Below are 25091 nucleotides of genomic sequence, written 5' to 3'. Positions count from 1 at the left end.
TTAGAAACCTTTCTGTAAGGCAACCACAGAGTGTCAAATGCAGGTGGTATCACAATTAAGATACAAATTCTCTATCAGAGGTCCCTTCCAACCCTGCCGATTCTGTGTACTCCAGAGGTTTTCCTGTACTTGACAGTGCAGTTAGCTGATGCAGCCCAGAAGTCAGGACACACACAGCAATTCTCCCACTCCAGTTGACTTTGTTTTCCGATTCCAAGGTAAGCTCTGCCCTATCTCCCAGCCCCTCAGCATGGGCACACACCTCCACCAGAAACCCAAACCCACCCAGCCAACAAGTCACCATTTGGATTCCCTCTGGATTATCTCCTTGCTCAAAAAGCAGCACAAGCAATAACCTGTGCTGAGGACGTGCTGCACCTCCAGGTATCACTGAGGCAATGCGTGAGATTCGCCCAGATTCACATGCTGCCTGTGCTTGCCTAGTCCTCTTTCAGTCTCTATTTTTAACTTGCCAAAAGAAAAGCAGAAGGCTGCAGAAAGAGTTTCTATCACACAAGGTGTGCCTCCATCCTTTACTGCACGTCTGCTCTGCTCACACACTCCACTGCTCTCCCTGGAGCCGATGAGCCCACATTCAGCTCCTCTAAGCTCACTGCAGAGCTTTGAGCAGGCTCCAAGCACCAAAACAGCCAACTCACCTCTGCCCCTCACCTGAGCCAAATCTGACCCAAACTACTGGGACAGCCCTTGCCATAAAACTCATGGTGAACCATCAGCCGATGGCAAACCAAAGTGCTCAAACACCCTAGCACTAACCCTTGTCTTCAGAAGCCAACCGCACTGCTCCTCGGAGCCAAGCCCTGAACTCTTCTTTATTCTAAGCCACAAATCACAAGAGGTTGCTCTGGGGGAAATAAATAAATAAAGAGAATGAAGGTTATTTTCCATTTGCTTGTACACAGCAAGAAAGATAATGCCAGTTTGCTTTAGAATAAAAATGCCAGTAGTTATTTATCCACGTGAAGAATTAGCTACACTGCACCAGCTAAGCAAAGGCTCAATGGAAAAGTAAATCTTTAGGATGGAGCGCACAGGGGAAAAAAAGATTAATTGATTTGTGACTACAAGGAGGTTTATTCAGAACCATATTTAACATCACAGTGTTTTTGAATTCAGTAGAAACTCTACTCAATTTTCTTCTGCAGCCTTTCTTTGCTGTTAAAGGAAAGACACCAGCAAGAAAAAGAAAAATGAAAGTAAATATTAAGGAGCACCTTAATAAAGCACCTTGCTTTAGAAACCAAACCAGGCTCAGAGCTGCACCTCTGGGATATCTGCACACCATCTGGAATAGACTGCCTGTACAAGTGACTACCCTGTGGAAGGGACATTAAAGCTCATTCAGTTCCAACCCCCTGCCACAGGCAGGGACACCTTCCACTAGAGCAGGTTGCTCCAAGCCCCTGTGTCCAACCTAGCCTTGAACACTGCCAGGGATGGGGCAGCCACAGCTTCTCTGGACACCCTGTGCCAGCGCCTCAGCACCCTCACAGGGAAGAGCTTCTGCCTAAGAGCTCATCTCAGTCTCCCTCTGGCAGATTAATGCCATTCCCCTTGTCCTGGCCCTACAGGCCTTTGTCCAAAGCCCCTCTCCAGGTTTCTTGTACCCCCTTTAGGCACTGGGAGCTGCTCTAAGGTCTCCCCTTGAGGAGCCTTCTCCAGGCTGAACAAGCCCAGCTCTCTCAGCCTGGCTCCACAGACATTTACTCACGTTTCAATACAACAGATCAATTTATCCTGGTTCTGAGTCTCACCACTTGTTTGCATGTATCAGCATTGTTGCCTTCTACATCAAAGCAAAGAGCAGGTCGCCTCTATCATTCCTCTACTTTTACAAGTGGTTCTGCAGAACAGACCAGTCGTTAGCAAACATCCAGATACTGCAACTGTTGTGTTGCTGTCCCTGCACCACAGAGTAACTCTGACACCAGAAAGAGGGAGAACCAACATGAGCACAGGGAGCTTGGCAAACCCCGAGCTGGTCAGCCCTCATGGATCCTGGCATCAAATCCTCTGGTTCTCATGTCATTCCTACACTGCATGTTCAAATATGCATTTGCTCCTATTTACCCACCATGGCAAATGGCACTGTGTTAAAACACATCGAGATTTCCATACTATAAAGACAGGTTAATCATTTATTTATCATTCCCTTCTTATTTGAGAAGCCTGAATTACACCATAATTACTTGAAGAGAGGCTATAAAGACCCAAGCCGTTTGTCTAGCAGCCTCATTTCTTTTTACATGGCAAAGAAATTATTCTCCCCCAAAATCAGAAAAATGACAGAAATACCTTTGAGTTGCTTCATCCAAATTTAAAGCAAGGGATGCGTCAGTTCACACAACAGTGAGCAATTTCATTCTCAATTAAAGGATTAGATCAAACCGTAACTCTGGACCACTTGGCATACTGCAAGCTCCCTGGAAAGGAACAGGGACATTCCTCAAGTGAAGGAGCTCTTCTTCAACAAACCTGCCACAGACACTGGAGGTTTCCTTCATGCCATGACACAGAACAAGAGAGCGAGGAATGAAAAGCAAATGGAAAGCAATTGGGCTGCTAAAGACTTGAAAGGCCCAAATTGAGGGAAGCTGGCATGTCCTGCGCAGGAACCAGGATTCCCAAGAGGAATCTTGGTGAGGATAGGGCTGCTCCTGGTGAGGTGAAGCCCAGCCAGAGCACCGGAGCTTCACTGGACATTGCCCTGTGCTGGGCGGGCAGACCTGGAAAGTGGCCATCAGGAGGAGGAAGGAGAATGATTGAGACAGAGGAAAGCCACAAAGCTCTGCTCCAGAGGTACTTCCAGCTTCCTTCTCTCCACAAAGCGCTTACGACTTGCACCATTTGCCTGTGAAGCCGCCCCTGCAAGGTCCCAGATGTGCCTTGCTGCAAACATTTAAAGATGCTTCTTCCCTAATTTCTGGTCTTCTCCGCTTCCTCTGGAAAATGAGCCATGACACACGAGCCCTTTGCAATGCGCTGCAACCCTGATGTTGTATTTCCATGGTAACTCTCCCCAACTTACAGATATGCATTCCCAGCAGAGCTAGGCTGCAGACACGCATCATTATATTTAATCTGAACGAGTGTGTACCTGAGTTGACTTTGTTTCACAAAACTGCATAAGGAATTCAATTTCTCTCACTATTTCCTTCTCTTATGTCCCACTGTCATTACCTGCAGTGTTGTGCCATTAGTTGTGGGCATCAGTACATAATGATCCGCTATCAGCTAATGTTGGGATGCAAAAACCACTCAAAACACCAGACAGCAATTTTCTGCTCAGTTTCCCAATTTAACCTGAATTGATACAACATTGTAAGTCTGGATGAGGTTCAGGGACTGCTCTAATTATAATAGCATCTTGGGCAGCAGCAGTCACTTGCAACCTGCCTTTTTGACACTGGTCTTGATAGTGCAATTAAGAAGCAAAAGAGAGAACAACTTTCCAAGATTTGTCCTAATGAACAGCAAGAGGCCCTGATGGTAAACCTTTTCCTTTGGTCAGGCTGCTGCCCCCAGCCCAACACAGCCCTTAGACCCAGTGAAATTCAGGATGTTTCATAAATACCCACTTCATATGTGCATGCTTAACCTCCTCCACCATGAATAAAGCAAGCTGATTAGACCCACACCACTCTCCTGCAGCACTGCTTATTCAGCTTACACAGCTTCCCTGGGCACCCTGTGCCAGCACCTCAGCACCCTCACAGGGAAGAGCTTCTGCCTAAGAGCTCATCTCAATCTCCCCTCTGGCAGGTTAAAGCCATTCCCCTTGGCCTGTCCCTACAGGCCCTTGTCCAAAGCCCCTCTCCAGGTTTCTTATAGGATCCCTTTAGGTATTGGAAGACTGTTATAAGGTCTTTATCCCTGTGAGCTGAGCATGCACAGCTGGGCTGGGTTTGAACCCAACGCATTTACATTAACAACTCATATCGTGTGTGCTAAAAAAAAATAAGTCATCCTTTAGAAATTTCCTATAGGAAACTTGGAAGTATTCTTCCCTGCTGGAAAGCCAGTAGGAAGAGCTGCCTTATGTGCAACTTCATGGCCAAATGAAGGAAGCAGACAGGGGTTGGCACATGGACAGACAGTGTGATTGCTCAAAATAGAGCCGGGTAGCGGTTCATGCTGCCTTCATCTGAGCTCAGCCGGTGGCGATTTCTGCATCCCCAGTAACCCCTTTTATGTGATACCTGTGGAGAATGGTTCCTTCATTTTTAGCCAAGTCTGTAAAGACAGCAGAAAACACACCCATCATGTTGGGTTATTACTGCCCCATCCTGCAGAAATGAAGCCTGACCAAGACAAAGCCAGGATGAGATGAAAATGAACCAAACCCAGGATTTGCTAGTCTATGATATGTTATTTGATTCTAGCAGAGACGCATCTTACACCCTTGCCTAGAAATGGTTCTTCGAGTTTATGGAAGATGCCATGGACAAAAATGTTCATTTGGAAAACAGGCAAGTTTAAACTCATGTATCAAAACAAAAGCCACAGCACTATTTTGTCACACATCCTACGCATTCAAGTGAGACAACACATGGCTTACACCATGGTCAGGACTATTACCTACAGAGACGCCACACTGTGTTATGGTTACTTATGACATATGAGACAATCTGACTCTGAATCATAAATGTCCACATGAAAAGCGGCATCAAGTACCAAACCCCAACCAGTACAAGTGACTGTATCCAGGTTTTCAGCAGCTACCTCCCAGCACACTGACACGTTACCACACACCCCATATCACCAGTTACTGCAGAGAGTCAAGAAATAAAACTTTCTAGAGAGGAGAGAAGAAACAGACAGATTTCAGGATTAGTTTATGGCTGCTCCATCCTTGGCAGTGCTCAAGGCCAGGCTGGACAAGGCTTGGAGCAAGCTGCTCTAGTAGTGGAAGGTGTCCCTGCCCATGGCAGGGGGTTGGAACTGGATGAGCTTTAAGGCCCCCTCCAAAACAAACCATTCCATGATTCTGTGAACACTGACCTGGGACCACACAAACTTTAGTTTCTCATTTTTAGGTCACTGCTCTGAACTGAAGCTGGCTGCATCTTGCTGCCAGTTGAGAGGTTTCACGCAGCTCTCACAGACCAAACCCCAAAGCCTTTGGTGGGTTTGGCTGCAATGGCTACAGCCCCACAGGAATTTCACTTTTGACACATGGCAAAAAGCAGGAGTCGAACTGAGACCTTTCTCTCCTGCAGTCCAGAGGAGTCCTCTCAGGTATCACTGCTGGGGCTGAGGGCAAGTGCGTTACAAACTCCTTCTGTGGCACCAAACCTCGGCTTCCATCCTTAACTCCCTTCTTGTTTAATCTCTGTAGCTTGCCTTTAATAAATCACCCTCCTTGAAAATAAACTGCTCCAGTGCTGTGTTCACTCATGCATGGGAAATTAAAATGTGTTATAAAACTAATTTATGCGCCCTGTTGGCCACAGCGCCTGTGGAATTGGCCTCCCTGGACACACACTCAGGAAGCATTTGCACACGTTTGATCCAAGTTTTGCTCAACACTGTTAAGAAACAGCTGAAAAGATTTTGACTTCTTTTGTTTTCTTTCCTCAAATGAAAAACTTCATCAAAATGGACATTTACACAAGGCTGGGGCAGAGCAGGGGAGGTACCATTAAATATCCCACCCCTGAAGAATCTCACATCATTTCCATTTCTTAATACTGAGGGTGGTTTTCATTAGGATTTGTTATATTGTTCTTGCTTTCGCTGAAGAATTCCACAGGAGAAAAAGAATTCCCAACCAGCTTTTATGTTAATTGATTCATATTCACTCCAATGGGGTCAGGCATGTTTAATTATCATCATCCTTATTACAGATGGAAAATCAACTTCCTCTGATGTTGCTCTACTAATTATCATCTCATTTGTTTAGCAATGGCATCGAGACAACTGATCAAGATTATGGCAAACAAACAGCAAAAAGACCTGTACAGAAGCCATTGCAAACAGTAGCTAGGATTCAGCAAAGTACTTTGCCATGTATCACATTTAGCACCACTTAAACATTCCTGGTTTAGCTCTTCCAGTTCAGAACATGCTCGAGTATTTTGCCACATTGCACTTTCAGTAAAAGAAAGAGGAAAAGCAGAAAGAAAATACCATCCTGTTCATTTAACTGATGGGATCGGAGGTGCAGAGTAATTGAAGGTGAGCCTTGGAGAGGGGCAATATATACCTCAAATGCAAAGCTGTTCGAAACACCAGCTCAGCTTTCCTGGGTTAGACTGATGGTGAGGAATAAAACATGGCCCTGGCAGCTCTTTATAAATCCGCTACCATCAGTAAATCATCAGGAACCTATATACCTTTGGCAATTTATCCCTTATGACTGTTAAGCGCCTAGTTGCCTGCAAGTGATGGTAAGTTCTCCTCCTAATGATGTTGTCAATTCAACACTCCAAAAGTGAGCCAGGGGACAGATAGGAGAGTAAGCAAACCCAACCAAAAACCTGCCAATGGACTGAAAATGCTTCCTTTTCTTCTGCTGTTTTACAGAGAAGACAGGTAAACTTGATGTTGATCTCTGCTCCAAGCAAGCATAATTCCTTTGCATCCAAATAAATTGTGGCATCGAGGAGCACGATTATAGCACATTAGTGCAACGATGCGCATGACCCAAAATAAGAACATGAGGACCAGGAGACTGCTCTTCAAAGCAGCTGGGTGTACATAGCTCTGAAATGGTTATTAAGTTCATTTAAGTACCAAATTAAGCAAAGAGTGGGAGGAAAGACTGATGAAACTATAGTCTGATTCCCTGATCCAAGCTTAACCTTGGCTTAGCAGCACTGTCTGGTTTGATACTTATTTTTAATTTAGTAATGCTTTGATGATTTATTTCTATATTAAAGTCTACTGCACAAAAAGAAACTACTGTATAGAAAGAAACAGCTCCCTCGCAATTAAAGATGAGCCCGTTTTACTAAGCACGCAGGAATTCCTTGACTAAGCTACCATAAATCAGCCAGAGGACTGCTCACTGGAAAAAAGGCAGTCATACTACATTGTCTTCCTGCAAGGCTATTCCTTGCTAAAATGGAAAATGTACCTCTGTCGTACAGCCCTGATAACTATTAGGGCTGCAAAGCCCCTTGGTTTACATCAAGACCTCCCTAGGAATCTCAATCATTTTACCATATGCAGCACTAAGAGCCCTTCCAATTGCAGCTTTGCTGTCCCAGATGCAAAGAGGTCATCAACCTGGTGCTACAGTCCAGTAAAACGACGACTCCTTTATTATCTCTGTCTTCATGAATGCCCAAGTGATATTCCTTGGCAATAACTGCAAGTCCCCATCCCAAAATCAGCTGAACAATCCACTGTGGCTAGCAGCAAAGCAGCCATCTGCTTCCCCCATCGCCTCATTTCTGTTCCAAAAGTAACTGGAATCTGTCCTCTCCTTCCACTTTGCACTTTATTTTTAGAGCACTCTCCAGTCAGAGCTCAGCTCCCCCATCAGTAACATTCTGTGCATATCCTGTGCTCCTCTCTCCTTACAACCACACTTTCTGTCATCAGAAATATTACAGCAGAAACATTACATTTGATGACCAGTGAACACAGAGCTTTAAAAAGCAAAGAAAACAAAGTATCACACAGATGAGGCAGACCTGAGTCCTGAAATTCACTCAGAGGAAGGGGAAATACCTGCACCAAACCTTGTCATCTAAAGGAAAAATAGATTCCTTTTTTTTTTTCCTTTTGGAAATGGTGACAAGCTTACAAGTGCAGATGCCTATGGACAAAGAAAAGACAAAAGCCAGTGTTGGTACAGTTTAGTGCTTCACTGTATTTTCTGCCTGCTGCTGGAATGATACTCACACAGCTGACAACTGAAACAAAGAGGTAAGCCTAAGCTGGCTGATCCCGAATTGGTTAGTAAGTGTTCATACCTGTTTCCTTCGCTAGAAAAAAAGAAGGAAATGTGAAGAGACATCCCAAGTCATTGTGGAAGTCGCAGCTATACTGGAAAAGAGAAGCCTATTCAGATGAAATACTCTCAGCCACCTCATCCTCCTTTTTAAACCAAATTAACAGGGGGTTGGAACTGGATGAGCTTTAAGGTTCCTTCCAGCCCAAACCAGTCTGTCATTCTGTGCAAACACATAGAGGTAAAAGCAGTTTCTAACATGCCCACTCTCATGCATGAATTACTATGAACAACTTCATATCCAAATCTCATTGTCTCTTCCAGCTTACGCAGCCCTCTGAGCACCAGGAACTTCCCAATTCCCTCTAAATTTGGAGCAAAATATACCAAGCTGCATCCTCAAACCCCTCCTCAGTGCCAGTCTTTGCTTCTACCTCTGTTTTGGCCACATTTCACAACACATTCAATGGTTCAACTCCAGTCCCAGTCAGGGCTGCCATCAGTTTCAGACTCCTAAGTGGCACCTCCCCTGGATCCTGCAGTTTTCCAAGTCCTTTAACGCCTTCATGAAGCATGCACTGTGAGGACTGCACAACACCGCTCCTTGGCACCCTGCCTTAGGAGACTTCCCACACCTCAAGAAAAATTTCTATCATTGTAACAGGAGTGAAAAAAGGGAAAGAAAGAACTTCTTTCCCCTAAACAAAGAAGCCAGAAACAGGATATCACATGGTCATCACATCCCACATGGAAACTGCATTTGTGGAGCACTTCTGCCAAGCCCTGGGAAACCTGTCAGATGCTCTTTTCTCCCAGGCCTGGGCTTGACAAGAACACTGACACCAAACAGGGAGCTTGAGCAGGCAATTATAAGGTGTACATTTGTGAAATGAATGATGGGTTTTCTAATTGCAAAGAAAAACTGAGCAGTGACGGTACCAGACTGGACCACTGCCTTTGGGAGACATCAATCTAATGCCTAGTAGAGGAAAGAGCTGTTTCAAAACCCCTCCACACAGGGGCTTTGGGAAGAATGAATCAAGACTTGCAAACCTGAGCCTCCCTCACAGGGAAGAACTGCCTAAAATCTCATCTAAACCTCCCTGGGCTCACCAGCACAGAGACCAGGCACTTGCACCGCTGCAGACGGTCAAAGTGAGCACGCTGAGCCATGACCACAGCCTCCTTCTCCATGCCTGCCAAGCCTCAGTTTAACAGACAACCCCCGAGACGTGTTTTGCCCATGAAGCACTCGATGTTCAAGCCTGCTGCTCACACCCATGTGAAGATGCTTTACAAGCACAATGAAAGCATTTAGAGATGTAACCTCAAGATTTGATTTAGACGATCCAACACAGAGCAGCAAGTCAGTGCTCTGAGCACAGAGAGAGTAGGACAGTTTATAAAAGCCTCCTGTGCTCCCAAAACAGCTGGGAGCTCCCAAGGCATCAAACACTTCTTGCCTCAACTGATGGATATGATAATAACGATCTATTTTTCCTTTTAATTTAAACTATGCCTATTTATGTGCCACTGACTGAAAAGGACAGTAAATTAAAGAGCACATGAAAGAAAATCATAGCCCTCAGCACTTGCTCCAAACACTCTTTTAAGTCTGTTTGATGAGGGGCTGCTGTGTTTTGTCACCAAGCGCAATCGGCTCGATTATCACTTCTTTGTTTTGAACACCCACCTCCAAAGTCATTAAACACTTGCTTCTTAATGAGAATAGATTGGGGTTGGCCAATAAGTCACTTAAATACCATCTGCCAAAGAAAAAAGATATTCCAAGCGCCAAATTCCCACAACTGCTTTTTGCATGCTTTCCCCTCGGTGCTGGATTTAGAGAGAAAAGACATTTGTATAATCTCATCAGCAGTAGCTTTCTCCTAGGGGAAGTGCAAACAGACCATAGAAGAGGCTCTGGTTGGCTTTGACTTGCAAAACCACTTCATGGACTACTCTGAAACAATTCAGTCAGCGGGATGCGAGCTCTGTATATTGGTGCTGCCCCAGATTGTTTTGTTTTTATTCAGAAGATTATTTCGGTGAAAACAGGCTGCCTGAAGCTTAATTTTACTAGCAATTGTTAAATAATTCAACACCCATCTTTTCTGTCTCTTTAATGCCTCGGAAAAATCAAAACCCTTCAAAATTAAAGGCCAAATCCTGTTTACTCTTTCCTTTTCTAAAGCAATTTTGACATCAATGAAGACGGTTTCTGTGACTTGGGCTCAGATTAAAAGTTATCTCAGTGTATTTATTTATTTTTATTTTTTTTTAAATCAGGAGCACGCTTTTGTTGGGTTTTTTTTTTTCTTCTTTTTTAATCAAAATACTTCTCTGATGCAAAGCTTTAAAAATACAAAGGCAAATGCTTCCAGTATGGCCAGCCTGCTTGCTTTATAGAAACGGATTACATTAACATTTTATAGCAATAAGCAATAACTCGCTCCAGGAAGGAGGATTTGATCCCTTCCCTGCACCTTCTGTTCACCTCCTGAAGGGACAAGCCCACATGTTAATTGTCCCTTGCTCAGATTTAAAGGCTCTTCATGAAGAAACCCTGCTGACTTGGGTGCTTGAAGAAGGATTTGAAGTTCTACCTGCAATAACGCCTTCAGTTTGGCAAGGAGCAGTGGGTTCAATGAAAACAAGCCCCCAACTCAAGGCTGGGAAGGGCTCCTGGATGCACGGGTGGTTAAATCTGCACCAAGCTGGCCTGAAGGCTCCAGATTCAAAGGATGGGTATCCTCCGTCCCAGCAGGAACACACCTTCTCTGGAGCACCTATTTAATACTGCACCCAAATCCCACTCCATGCTCCAAAATGGTCTACCTATAAAGCACACACATGCTGCGTTTTCCAGGTCATTTGTCATAACCAGCCATACACAAACCCACTGGGGTCCCTCCACCGTGTCCATACCAGCCAACATTTGCAATCCCAAGGGCAGTTTGAGGGAAATAAAACACATTTAAAACAAGATGCAGCACTAAGATACATGAAGACAGCTGGTCATCACATGAACCAGCTCCATATGCTTAAATCTCTGCTGCACCCTCAGCAGAGGCTTTATGATTTTTCAGGCAGTGACATAAATCTGTTCATCTGACAAAATCTGACACTATCATAAATTGTTAGACCCCCTTCTTTTACACTTTGCACTGAATTATGTAGCATTAACAATGATCAGATGAAGAATTCATCAAAAAAAGGCATGACACCAGCAAGCTGAGCTTCAATGTACCCAAACGGAACATCACAGGGACACTGTGAAGTTTAAGAGCTTAAAATTAGAGAGAATCACTTTGTACAGGGAGTTGAGGCTCATTTTTCCCCAGTATCTTTAAGATAAAAATCAAGGGAGTCAATTATATGTATGCTTTTAAATCTGTGGCCTCAATCAATCCCCAAAACCCCCTCACGACTAAAAGGAAAACTCAAACTGAAAACAACTGAAAAGGTTCTTGTCAAAGTACTTCTGATGCTGGTAAAAAACTTGATGGTTTTAATTTAATGCTGAGGTGGATGATGAAGTTACTGATGTCATGATTATGACCTAAATCTTCCCTCTCCTAGAGTCGGAGCCCAAACAACACTGCCCCAAATTAATGCCATGAAAATCCCCCTCCATTTCTTCTCCTGTTAGTTTGTTACCAAGTTTTCAGAGACCTCCACTCTCTGCACCAGCCAATAGTGACCATACCTTAGGAGCCACATACCTGGAAACACAAGTCTCCAGCAACCACACTAAGGATGGGTTTGATTTATTCAGATGTCTACATACAGAAGCTCACTTTCCAGAAGCACCAACAAAACCCTGCCTGTGGAAGAACATCTTTAATGTTCCCAACACTGGGCTTAGGTCTGGTCCAACATACTTCAAGGTCACCAGGATTTCTGCTACAAACCTGACAGCAGGATGCTGACCCCTGGACATGCAATTACAGTGAGTATAAAGCCTGGAGTAGAATCAGACTTCAAGGAAGAGAAAGCATTTTGATGATCAACACAAAGCTTTGCTTTCTTGGAGCAGCTTTAGAGACTGAGACTGATCGTCACTACCGTTATTTTATCTTTCTGTTTGGTTTAAATTTTATATGAAGTCATGAAAGAGCTACATGAGCTTCTGCAGCTGTGACATTCACACACATCCAATCCCTCTAAGCAAACACCTGCGTACAAGGATCTTCTCAGACATATCAGGTGAGGTTTCCAAATGCAAGTTATCATTAGTACCCCACGTCTGACTCCTATGGAAATCAGCTTTCCCTTTGACTTCCAAAGCAGTTACTCCAGAAAAGCAAGAACATGTTTACAACTGTGTTCATACAGAAACAGGAATCTTCCTGCAATTTGTAGCTGCTGCAGTCAGGAAGCACTGATTTAACAAGTATTCAGCATTTTGTACAAACTGTTGTCTAAGGATGTCGTGGTTTAAACGGCTACTGGTAAACCCAGGACAAAGGAGTTTGAGCTTTTTCACGATAAACCATCAGAAACCCACGAAGTAATCCTTGAAACTGTGCTCTTTCCTCACAGTTACACGTAAATAGTAGTTTCTGAAATTAGAAATATATAAATATATACACATATAGTTTTAGATAAAGATATATAATAGTACCACCAGAAATCATAGAATGATTCGAGTTAGAAAGGACCTTAAAGCTCATCCAGTTCCAACCCCTGCCACAGGCAGGGACACCTTCCACTACAGCAGCTTGCTCCAACCCCTGTGTCCAACCTGGCCTTGAGCACTGCCAGGGATGGGGCAGCCACAGCTTCTCTGGGCACCCTGTGCCAGCGCCTCAGCAACCTCACAGGGAAGAGCTTCTGCCTAAGAGCTCATCTCAGTCTCCCCTCTGGCAGGTTAAAGCCATTCCTCCTTGTCCTGTCCCTGCAGGCCCTTGTCAAAATCCACATGGTATTATGGTAAATTAAATGCCCAGCAACCAGAGCAGGAGACCTCAACACTATTTGCAGTTTAAGACTGAGGGAACAGTTTATATAAAGCACCACAAGCATTTTCTTAAGCAATAGAATTAGCACCTTCTCTCCACTCCTGTGTCATATTCAATCACCTAAATCCCCTGTTTCTTTCCACTTCAACCTCTGCATCATTTACGCAACCAGGGATAAGAGTTTGCTCTTTCATAAGTATGTTGCAAGAACAAATCCACTAACATTTGTGAGGCTGAGATAACAGGTAATTGGGTGGGTCAATTCACATTATTTTCATCTTCAAAAACCCCCAAACCTAACAGCCTTTCTGTTCTTTTACAATCCATAACTCTCAAAACCGATTTCCTCCTCACAGCGATCTTAATAGTAATTAAATGAGCTTTTGTCTTCCAACACCAGTAAAGATTAAATACTACATAAAACAGCAAAGCCCCATCCAAACTCCAATTTAACCTGCTAGCTGGTTCCCAGCTGGTACCCCGAGCACTGCAGGGTCAGAAAGAGGCATCACTGCAGTCACCCGAGGACTTGTCCTTCAGCCCCAACACATTACAGTGGGGTGCTGACTAATGGAGCTATTCAGCAGTGTTTTTGCCTGTTGGACTCAACCAATCCACCCAGCCAAATGTGGAAAATACAGAGAGAAAGTCAGGAAATTCATTATAACCTAAATAATCTATTGTTTGGGAACAGTGGGGTCACACCACTGTCAATGGACTCACTGACCAAGCCACAAAGATTCAAGTTTCTTTCCTCCCTGAAGAGATACATGAAGTAATGCCAGTAGAAAACCAGGACAACCTCAATTTCCATGCTCAGGTGAATGTCCCTCCTGCTCAAAGCTGCTTAATATGCACTATCTGCTTGCTTGGCTTCTTGAAGATGCATAGATGCAAGAGTGCATTTAATTGTTTTCCTGAATCAGACCCCTGGAGCCATCAGTATCTCACATATGTAATTATAAATCATGAGTCTTGCAACCAAAGCACAATCAGCACATCTCACTGTAGATCTTCCAGGTATCAGCAATTTCTCCAAAGTTGCTTTTTGGCAAAACCTGATGTAGCATGAAACTAAGTAAGTCAGGCAGAAGAAACCATTGGCATTGAAGTTCACAGCCCATCAGTGATGCACCGCCGGACAGCCTCCAGACCACAAGAAGCCCCCAAAAATTCACATTCTGTCAGGTAGGAAATGAATCACTCCTGGAGATAACGAGAAGGTGGATCTCCCCTGGGATACCCCAAGTCCATCCATTTGCAGTTTCATAGCATTTCCAAACAGCTTTTGTGCAAGGTGTCAACCTTCTTCCATTTTGCCGATGCAGAGGTTTTCTGGACTCTCAGTAAACTCAGATCAATGTGTATCATTAACAACAAAGAATCGGATAAATCCTGGCTACATCTCCTAGAGCAAAGCATAGCCAGGTATGTAATGCAAGCACGTATTCATTTATATACACTCATTAGCATCATCTGAACTAGGAAATCAAAATATCTCTGCAAGAGCTCATGCCAGTGAAGATCAGGATCTATATGATGACCCTTTCAAATGCCACTTACTGTCTTGCCTCATCTGTGGGAACTAATTTCGACATGATACATTACGCTGTAATCATAATTTTATCTTCTGGGCAGAGGCAGTCAGAGGAAGTCTGTAAGCCTGGCGAGGGAAGTCTAACTGTGAAATGCATGCACAAGTGAGTGCTGAGATTGAGGGTATCTTTGTGCATCAGGATTTTAAATGTTAATGGGGGAAAAAATACAAAAGAAGACATGTTACAGAACCCAGGTATTAAACCAGCATCCCCCCGAGGCATTGAGAGAGACTATTTCTTGCAGGGAAATTACTGGATAAAGCAGGAGCCTGGAGCCAGTTTGAGACTGGGCCGTAGTTTAGATGGGTTTCATGCCATCAGCTCTCTTTGCCTGGATAATTACATCTTGTGAATTATCCATGAGAGAAAATTGCCTCCAAATGTATTCACAGAGCTGTCTGTCTCCAGTCTCTGCAGCTGAGTGTTTGGTAGAGACTGACCCTTACGAGCACACTGGAGCACCTCTCACGGGCAGGGAACTCCTGTTCTGGGGCTGCCATAACCCCCATACACCAAGTTAAACCCAAGCAAGAAATAAACCGCTTCACTTTGCTCCCACTCTTTCATCGTAACAAGCCTCTAAAACACCTAATGTATCTCTGTGTACTATAATTTCAGGATTTCCTCTAATCCCATACATAATTACATGGAGCACTGCACTGGTATCCCTTTCATGCAAATACTGCTATAAAATGCATAGTTTTCATAGCATTATATGACAAAGAAATAACTGTAGTCATCTATTTCTGGTCAGTATGTGGTTACACAACCTAATGCAATGAGACAGTATTTTTCATTAGCTTTTTGTTGTGGACACTCCCCATTTATCTTTCTCAGAATCCTTCCCCCAGTGCATGCTAACAATGTTATTTTAGCAAGTTGCTTCATTATTAAACATCACTGGGAGTCTGCGGTGTTGGCTGCAGAACCCCTTTGCCAAACCTGGCTTTGGAGGCAGTGTCCTGGCTCTCAGTAACCCCTGAGCTCCAATTCCCACACACCATGGCCTCAAGCAGCAGTGTTTACATTAGAGATGCCCTTAATAAAGCCAGAATGGACGGTCATGACATACATCCTTGCAGCTGCCAGTCAAGTATCTCCATAAGCCTCTTCTGATTTCTAAGTCATTGGTGGCTTAACTCAGCAGCACTTAAGAGCTGAGCAGGCAGACCCCTGGGATGACAAGGCTGCAGATGACAGAGGGATCACAGGGCATCAACTCCTCCTAGGTTGTCTCCTAAAGGGGATGTAACTGGTGCAGAAACACCGCAGGAAGCCCCAAGCAGATGGATAAACCTCTCACACCTCCAGCTCCCCCTGAACAGTAACTTGCAATCTGCTTAAATGCAGAAATATGATGCTCGATATCCCGTTCACACTTTAGCACTATTCATAGGGTTTATTTTTATGATAAAACAAGCACCAGAACAACCTAATACATCATTCTGGCCAACAGAAGACAACTCCCAGAGCAAGCCCTTCACAAAGCAGTAGATCAGAAGTACATGAAACCCCCAGGCAGCACTCAGAGCTCAGCAATACCTGCTGGCTCCCAGCACTGAACCAAGGAAAAAAAGTGTGTTGACAGATCTGGATTTGTGTCTAAGTGTCCATCATCCGTGTGCTCCCACGTTTACACTCCTGGCCTTGGTGACCACCTTTGTTAACTGGTTCGTACCTAGAAAGCATGGGCAAAGCCACATCCTGAAACCCTGACATTCCCTTCGCATTAGGTAGTGAGCTTCCCACTCCACCTCTCCACAATAACACAGGCCTTCAGCTCCCCACAGCTTTCCTCCTCAGTCAATCACTCTTCCCTCTCTCTTTCCCTTCTTTTCTCCCCTGCCATCAAACACTAACTCCCACAAAAAAACCTATCCCTGCCCATGTGTCTTTGCCACAGCCTGCCCTCCTTAACAGTTCCCCCTTAAGCACACTGAAACTGAAATTAAAACCACATGCTAGGAGGACAAGGGAACAGAAGGACATGACCTATGTTTATATGTTATGTTTGGGTGGATTGTTTCCTCAACGCACCCTGCCCAGTTTTTGGATCACAACAAGCTCCTGGGGTGTGCTGCAGTCAGAGAGGACTCCAGTTAGGGCACCGGAGCCATGTAGGGACTGCCAGCACCACACTGCTCACCCTCACTTGCAGAAGCTTTTGAATTCCTCAGCTTGTCCCTCTCCGTGCCCCAGGCACTCAGCCCCTCTTTTAACAAGTCCAGCAGCTTGCGTTTGGTTAAAATAACTGTTTATTCCTCAAAGACTTGATTCCTGTCCAGAATAAATTGTCAACTCCTCCACTGATGGCTGAACATGCTGTCTGGAACAAGGGAGCCCATAGGAATAAAAAAGGTCTGTGTAAATGGGAACAGACCGAATTTGCAGGGATTATATCATTGCTTCAGAATTTGGATCAGGCGTGGATTTGCACATATGCATATGTTAGATGCCTGAGGACAAGCCTTCTCCATGTTAACCAAGTTGGGAGCAATATATCCTGTTCACCTGGCTAGAAAACTACTCCTGGTCAGAGATAGCGTCTTACACGATATGTAGGGTTTGTCAAGGGAAAACCAATGATACCCTCATACAGAATAGCACTGAGCAATTCCCTCCCCTCCTCCTTTTGCTTTGTCCCAACGGCCTTGTCCCACACCTGAAAGCTGGAGGAGCTGGGACAACATCTCAGCTCTGCCAACCCTGTGAGCTGGTGACAGAGCAACCGAAGATGTAAGTTTTGCCCTTGTACTTTTTATACATGAAAAACCCATGCTGTATTTCATGAATTCATGTTCAGTTCATTACACAGGAATAATTACCTCATTCCTTATGATTTGCAAAACTTAACATGTAATTCATGTTATACGCAGTTAAACATAAGACTGCACAAATCTGCACAGCTCCTACACTCCCCCAGTCTTTTTGCATATTGCTACCAATAATACCCCTTTCCAAGCCCCATCACCTTAACAAAACCCTTCCCAGCTTGTGTTCCAGCCTCTCTGAGCTGGCTCATGCCATGATGCTACATCCAACCCCTCCAAGCTTCCTTGTTCGATCTTCCTGCCTTGTGCCTTCTGGGATCCCAGTGACAGAGAGCAAGCGGCTCCCGGGCTCTTGCCATACCTGATGGGCAGCGAAGGGTCTCCAGCATCCCACCAGTCCTTGGGGGGGCTGATGTACATGCACCACAGCTCCCAGCTGTACCCATGGGCAGAGTTCTCGTAACGCTGCACCTCAAAGTTGTCCTGCTTGATGTTGTCTATGGAGGGAAGAATGACCCTTCTCCGGTTTTCCTGAATCCGTGAAAGCACTGGCTCAGCCCTGAAAAGAAGTAAAGCATGGGAATAGATGGTTAATTGCTCCTATGATTTGCAGATGGACACTGTAGCTTTCATACAGCTTGTGCACTTCAACGAGGATAATAAAACTGATATTCTTGCCGCCATTCAGTAAACAGAATGGAATAGCATCATAGAATTATTTGGGTTGGAAGGGACCTTCAGAAGTCATCTTGTCCAACCCCCCTGCAATGAGCAGGGACATCTTCGACTAGACCAGGTTGCTCAGAAACACATCAGCCTGGCCTTGAATGTCTCCAGAGATGGGGCATCCACCACCCCTCTGTGCAACCTGTGCCAGTGTTTTACCACCCTCATTGTACAAAACTTTTCACATCCGGCCTGAATCTCCCTCTTTCAGTTTAAAACCATCACGCCTCATCCTGTTGCAAAAGGCCTAAAAGTCTCTCCCCATCTTTCTTATGGGCCCCTTTAAAGAACTGAAAGGCTCCACTAAGGTCTCCCTGGAGCCTGCTCCAGGCTGAACAAGCCCAGCTCTCCTGTCTCCCATTCACAAGTGGCATCACGTCTTCATGGAGACACAGCAAAACCCAGCTAGGGGAGCCTGGACTGTCAGGAGGCTCCTCACAGAGTCAGTAGTGACCCCAGCTTTCAATGCCTGTCAACCTCCCACTCGTCCAAGCTTCCCACCTGGACACATCCCTTGCGTGGAGCTGCCATTGGAAATTTAGTGCTCTCCTAACACAACCAACTACACAAATTCATGGACCAGCTGAAGCTTTCAACACACGGAAAGGATTACTTTCACAAACAAAGGTTTTAAGATGTGGAAATGAATTAAAGCCTCCAAAAATGGACTTTATCTTTTCGTCCAGAGCCAGTACCCCATGTTTTCTCTGGTGTGCTGGTTTAAGAAATCATTATTAAATAATAATTCCATATTCTGAACTTTTTAGTTTTCAAAAAGTCCATGTTTTTAAGCTGAGCTTTCCTGACATCTTGACTGCAGCAGCAATGAAACCAGATGATACATTAGCTAGGGGCCAGTTCTGCAGCACAGCCCAACTGTACAGCCAAGAACAGCTCAGGGAAGGTGCTCACAGCTTCTGGCTAAGGTTTGTGTCACAGCATGCGTCTGGGCAGGCTCTTGATTTGCCACAACACAGCTGCTCTCACGTCCTTCTGTTCCACCTGGGTAGTTACACTGTGTAAAACTGTGATGTGTATCTGCAAGATAACTACACACCAAATCCTGTGCAGTCATGCACGGGTGGACATCCTGCATGAAAACATGATCCACAGGCTGGAAAGCCTGGCTTGAAAACTCCCCTTCTGGAAAGCAGGGCCATGAAGGATGTGTTTTGTTTAAACCATGTTTTAACTAGTCCAGACTTATCCCAAATCCAAGAAAATAACCATGTTCCTGGACAGAACAGGGTGAACACCTGAAGGGGGCCTATGGGGATGCTGGGGAGGGACTCTTCGTCAGGGACTGTAGTGACAGGACAAGGGGTAACGGGTTAAAACTTAAACAGGGGAAGTTTAAATTAGGAGGAAATTCTTTCCTGTTAGGGTGGTGAGACACTGGAATGGGTTGCCCAGGGAGGTTGTGAGTACTCCATCCCTGGCGGTGTTCAAGGCCAGGTTGGATGAAGCCTTGTGTGGGATGGTTTAGTGTGAGGTGTCCCTGTCCATGGCAGGGGGGTTGGAACTGGATGATCCTGAGGTCCTTTCCAACCCTAACTATTCTATGATTCTAAATAGCAGGACTATCAAAGGGTCTTTTTTCCCTTGGGACATACAGACTCTATAGCTGCAAAATTACTCTCTGGGAGATACAAATGTGTTCCAAGCAGGGTGCAGCCCATGAGCCACTTGACTGCCCAGGGTTCAGCCAGCCAACACCAGGAGTAACTTGCACTCCTGGTGCCTCCAGTGACAGCTGTGGGTACATTACACAAGAGTGAACCAAGCCAACACTGCAGAAAAGCTCACTATCCCTAGAAAGGATGTTTTAAGAGCTCAGTAGATGGGGGATTCCTCTGTGTATCAGTAAAATCAGGAGTGAGGACTTACTGACCTGAAGAGAGGAACATCTACGTGGGACTATAGATAACATAAAGAACAGCTCTTGAGGACACCCTTTGGTTCCATTGTTGCTACAAAGAATTCAAGAACTGCACATAACTGTTACCAGTTGCTAAAGCATTTTTCTTGTGGATGTTACTCTCTGTTCAAATTGTGAATGGGAAAGCAACCTGGAAAATGGAAAGAGGGCACAGGAGTTGTGCAAGCATAGGAGGAGGGAATATAAAAGGATTACAGAAAGGATTTCCTTGTATATTCCCATCCTATCTCATCAGTAGCCATTCAATACAGAAGGAAGACAGGATTACTAAGCCAGTGTAAGCTTGTTTGCAAATCCATCCTTACAAAGCAATGGACCGTCCCTTGTTTAATGCAACCCCTTGAGGTTGAGCACCTACCAGCCAGCAGTGAACTCCACATGAGCATCAAAAAACCCAGTGATCTGGCCAGTGGCAGCTTTCCAGCCTTCGATACGAGCTCGGATAAGACCTTCCCTCTTCTGGTTGCGCACCACCTTCACGAGGCCTGGGTACCGCTTATTGACATACTCTTCTAGTGGTGCCTTCAGTTCCTCTAGAGAAGAAGAGTCAGAGAACCCACTGAGAAGGTGTAACAGTTTTCACCTAAAATAAAGCCATTTTAATGATGGATATGAGCATAACTTAATGGAGCCACACATCTCTAAACACCACTGGGAGGGATATGATCATTTAGGGTCAATCAATGCTGATTTGCAAAAGACCACCCGACGGTAGACTGACCACAGTCTGTACAAAAGAAATCAAACGCTGCCAAGAACATTGCTAAGGCAGGCAAATGACTAAGGGAGCCCAAATACCATCTCTAGAGGCAAACGGCACCAAGAGGCCAGCTAGATTGCTTCGCAATATCTACGCATCAACCCACTGAAGAACAGAATAAAAAAGACACCCATGGATACCAAACACCAGTGCTCAGAGTCTCTGATGGACATTTTAGCTAGAAATGCTGCAAAACCCACCTGAAATAACTTAAACTACATCAAAACTTTGTATGAGCTTCACTATCCTTTTTACTCAGCCTCACTACTACAGGCTTAGCATTTGCTGTATGTTCCCCAAGCTTTGCCACTAGAAAAAGCTGAAATTCCCCCTGCTTTTATGATAGGATGAAAGAGACGGGGGCTTTGTTCAGAAGATCCTCATACCACGTATCTTCTGTCCATTGGAAACTGCACATCATTTAATTATGTTGTGTAAGCCCCTGTATGTACTATGGCCGAGAACATAATGGATCTATCAGCCTGAAGTCATTACCAGCATTAAACGTTTTCATAGTTACAAGTGTTTAGTATAAAAGACACACAGGACTTTGAGTGTGGAAGCATATGAAAGGTTGCAACAAGGGGTAAGCTCTAGTATGTAGTTTCAACAGTTTAGAAAAGTGCTAGTACTCTGCCAGAAACCTTGCTCCTTTTACCTCCTGGGGCAGCAGTTAATGCCTGAAGATCTACTGATGAGAGGAACTCTGTAGAAGCTAAGCAATACCACTATGCACCAACACGGACTCTAACACCATAAAAGCAGCTCCTGACAATGTCTTTTAATCCCTATGAGGCTCTAGGACAGCAGAAAATTAAGATATGGTCCATGATCCCAGATTACAGTCTGCTACACTTCACATATACTGTCTTTCCAGAAAAAAAAAAAAAAGGGATTAAAAAGTCACCATTGATATAATCCACATGGTAAGATACTTGACACATGAGCACTCGTGGGTTTCCACATAAAGGGAACAAGGCAGTGGAGAGCAGAAGAGTAAATGGCAAGGCCCATCTACTGGTCTTAGCCCAAGATATCAAAGGAAAGGGCTTTATCTGTTCCCTTCCCTTCCTTGCCTTCTTCCAAGCACAGGAACTGCGCTTTCTTCAAACTGTCTCTCTGGGACGGTTCCCTTCATGCATTAATTTCCCAAAGGTCTCATTTCTCTTTTATGCTGAAGTGGGAATAAAAAGAATAAAGCAAATGAGCCCCTTCCTCAATTCAAAGCATCTGCATCACGCACATCCATAACTCAGCAACTTGCATTTCATGCTGAGCCACTGGGAGAAAAAGCAGTATTTTATGGACACAACTCTCCCAAGTGGGTTTAAGATGACATAGATTTTTTTTGACAGACTCCACAAGCACAGCAGCAATATCTCACGTGGCTTTATCCTAAGCTAAGTCATCAATGCTGCAGACCACTGCATTAGAGGCTATATTAGAGAATCAAAGCAACTTTCAAACAGGATTTTTAAACTCAATCAAAGGAAAACAGGAAAAATCTTCCAAGGCATTGTTTGAGCAGCTCGAAGGAGAGCACAGCTGTACTGGAACAGGGAAGAACTGTAACGTCACGGCTCAGAGGCAGACAAGGGTGAAGCCTAAGAGATTCTTATGCTCATCACACTGTGTAACAGGGAGCTCATCAGGAACTCCCTGGGGGGCCACAGCCACGTCCTCTTCCTCACTGAAAGGATGCTGTACACCAGCAGGTGAAGAACTGATCTGCTGAGAGTATGATGCACACTTGTGCACTTACAATCATGCACCAATGAGTTATCTGAGTGGGTACATCTACATGGGCTACACAACCAGTAATTTGGTCAAAACTAAACACTGCAATGGAATAAGACTCCTCCCTTTTCTGTACCTCTGGCACTCCTTCCCCCTACACTTGTGCATCCTGTGAGGAAGCCCACTGGACCATCCTTCGGAGCACACCCACATCATTCCTAAGTCAGGTTTACTAAGGATGCAACCAATATTTGCACATAGTATTTGTGAACAGGGGTCTTCGCCATTGCATGAGCTACTTCCAAGGAAGCTTTCCAGAGAAAAACTCTATTGAAACTGCCATGAAGCTCAGTTTCAATCCTGCTTTTGCTCTCCATCTGTCCTTATTGATCTTCACTGATAGGCAAGTCCAAGGAACTAGAATCCAATAGATCTGTTGCTCTATTAGAAATCCCATCTGCCAGCTGTAATGACTTATGATACCTATTGCAAAGAATTTTGTCATCAACATGAGCTTTCTGGGAAATAGGCCTGCCAGAGAAATTGAACCACCTGATGCCACTGAAGGTAACCTTGTCACGGACATAAGCCCAGAAGCAGCAGCAGGAACATCCACTGCTCAGTGCTGCACACCACAAATCCTGCCCGAGCCTCCCCATATTCTGTTGGGGTCTCCAGAATGAAAGGTGGGAATCGCCTGTTGCCACACAAAGCAAGGAGCAAAGACCAGCGGTACCAGAGGAGCTCAAGAAACTACCATTTCTTATACAACAATGCCCAGGTGGTCCCAGGGAATGGACTGCACCTCCTCTACACCCCTAAAGAAAACTCTGGGGTGTTTGCAAGGCTGAGCTGGGTGGGGAAAGTCTACAGAGCCCAAGGCTGTTATCAGGAGCAGTGAAGGCTGGAGGACACAGGAGTCAGGGCTGGGAGCACCCCAGTGCCACTGGAGACATCAGCCCTCCCTTGTCCCACGCTCTCGCCTGCCTGGAACACCCGAGCTATCACAGATTGGATTTCTGCACCGTGAACTCACAAAAGAAATGCCTTAAGCAGGCAATAAATGAATACAAGAACTTGTGCAGGAAAGACTTGGAAGCAAGTGAGTCTCCAAAGCTTTTTGCCTGCAAATATTGAAGAGGAACCTGCGAAGAGGGGAGCAAGAGCATGAATCAATCCTCAGACAGGGCTGCAGGCAAAGCTCCTCCCATAGAGACAAACCAAGCAACAAAAGTTGCTCCCCTCGGTGCTCTCACAGTGCCCAAAAGCCTCGGACATGAGCACCAGCGTCACAGCACCAGGTCAGCTACAACTAAGCAACACATCTTCAGTTTGAGCAATTGGAATAATTCAGCCCTTGGGTTAGACCAGATATGGCCAGGTTGGACAGAGCTTGGAGCAACCTGCTCTAGTGGAAGGTGTCCCTGCTCATGGCAGGGGGTTGGAATTGGATGAGCTTTTAGGTCCTTTCCAACCCAAACCACTCTGTGATTCTATGACCAGCACAATGGAAAGGCTGAGACATGGCTCAACCTCTTGCAGTCCTGTTAAAACCTTCCTCTGAACACAAACACAAACCATGAGCGAGGCGGCTCCTGGGACAGGAGCACACCCGAACCGCTGTTGCTGTTGAAAGGAGCAGCTAAACACGAAAGCAATAGATCAAGTCCCAGCTACTGTCTTACACTGAGGTAAATCACAACCTGTAGCATGTCTCCCCGATTGTAGCCATCTCCTCTAAGCAGTCTTTTATCCCAAGGTTTGCTTTTATTCCTACAGGTTCGCTTTTCAAAAAGATATTAGCCCCGATTAAAACCACTAAAAGACGGTGAAAGAAAAAGAAGCAGGTGATGATTAAGCAATAGTCTCAAAGTGTGTGGCTGGGAGATAATGAACACCTCAGGGGCACATTGCTGCATCCCTCCAACAACCCAGGAAACGTGTTATCACCCAGAAACACAACCTGCAACAAACACAAACAAAAGCAGCCTCCAAAATGAAACCTTTACCAGGTGTAATGTGCAGCTCCAGGGAGAAGGGGGTTTAATCTACAACTTCCAAAGCTTTTTCCTTCAAGGCTGGATCTTTTTTTTCCCTCCATTACGTTAGTATCTTTAATCTATTTACAGCTCAGATATAAAGAATCAGATTGTGTTTGTTACCTTTATCTCTCATTCCACACTTTCATGTTGCGCAGTGTTATTGTACATAACACATTACAACAAAGGTAAGAGGAAGAAGGGTCTAACAAGTCTTCAGAAGCAGTATGCTCCAGTCTGAAAGCTACAAGATACCAAAAGGGTTTAATCCTGTCTGTGTAACTGGTTAGTGGTCTACCTGAACGGGAAACGCCAGCAGGGGCACACAGGACACGCAGTTACCTCTGCCCCTGGGACTAATTCTAATACTTCAAGTTGACTTGGAAAACCCAGATGTCTTCTAGTATTTGGTTAGAGAACACGCTTTGCTCTTTATCACCCACACAGCTGTATTTCCTCCTCACACCTCCGTAAAGCGCTCCCTGAAAAACCTACCCAGAACCCTGCAGCAGCCCTGAGCCATGGACTTCCATGAGACTCTAGCAACTTTCCCAGAAGCTGCTTCTGGTAACCCACAGGGATATAACACAGACTGGTTTGCACAGACTAACAAACTGGTTTAGGTTGGAAGAGGCC

General features: G+C 44.9%; 1 protein-coding gene across 2 annotated transcripts in view; it reads right to left on the bottom strand.

The window, feature by feature from the left end:
* GALNT17 (polypeptide N-acetylgalactosaminyltransferase 17) overlaps positions 1–25091 on the bottom strand; it is a 187282-nt gene that overhangs the window by 93192 nt on the left and 68999 nt on the right. For both annotated transcript variants that reach the window (XR_010615970.1, XM_065694808.1), the window contains exons 4-5: positions 20278–20452; positions 17616–17813 (exon numbers count right to left, since the gene is read on the bottom strand). Coding sequence is in view for 1 of the 2 variants with exons in the window: in XM_065694808.1 (XP_065550880.1) it covers positions 17616–17813; positions 20278–20452 (373 nt within the window). In the remaining variant the exon portion in view is untranslated. The remainder of the gene's footprint in view (positions 1–17615; positions 17814–20277; positions 20453–25091) is intronic.

Source organism: Lathamus discolor, chromosome 14, assembly GCF_037157495.1.
Source record: "Lathamus discolor isolate bLatDis1 chromosome 14, bLatDis1.hap1, whole genome shotgun sequence".
In the NCBI taxonomy this organism is placed as follows: domain Eukaryota; kingdom Metazoa; phylum Chordata; class Aves; order Psittaciformes; family Psittacidae; genus Lathamus; species Lathamus discolor.
Note: the sequence above shows the minus strand (reverse complement) of the source record. Positions and strands in the feature narration are given on the sequence as shown.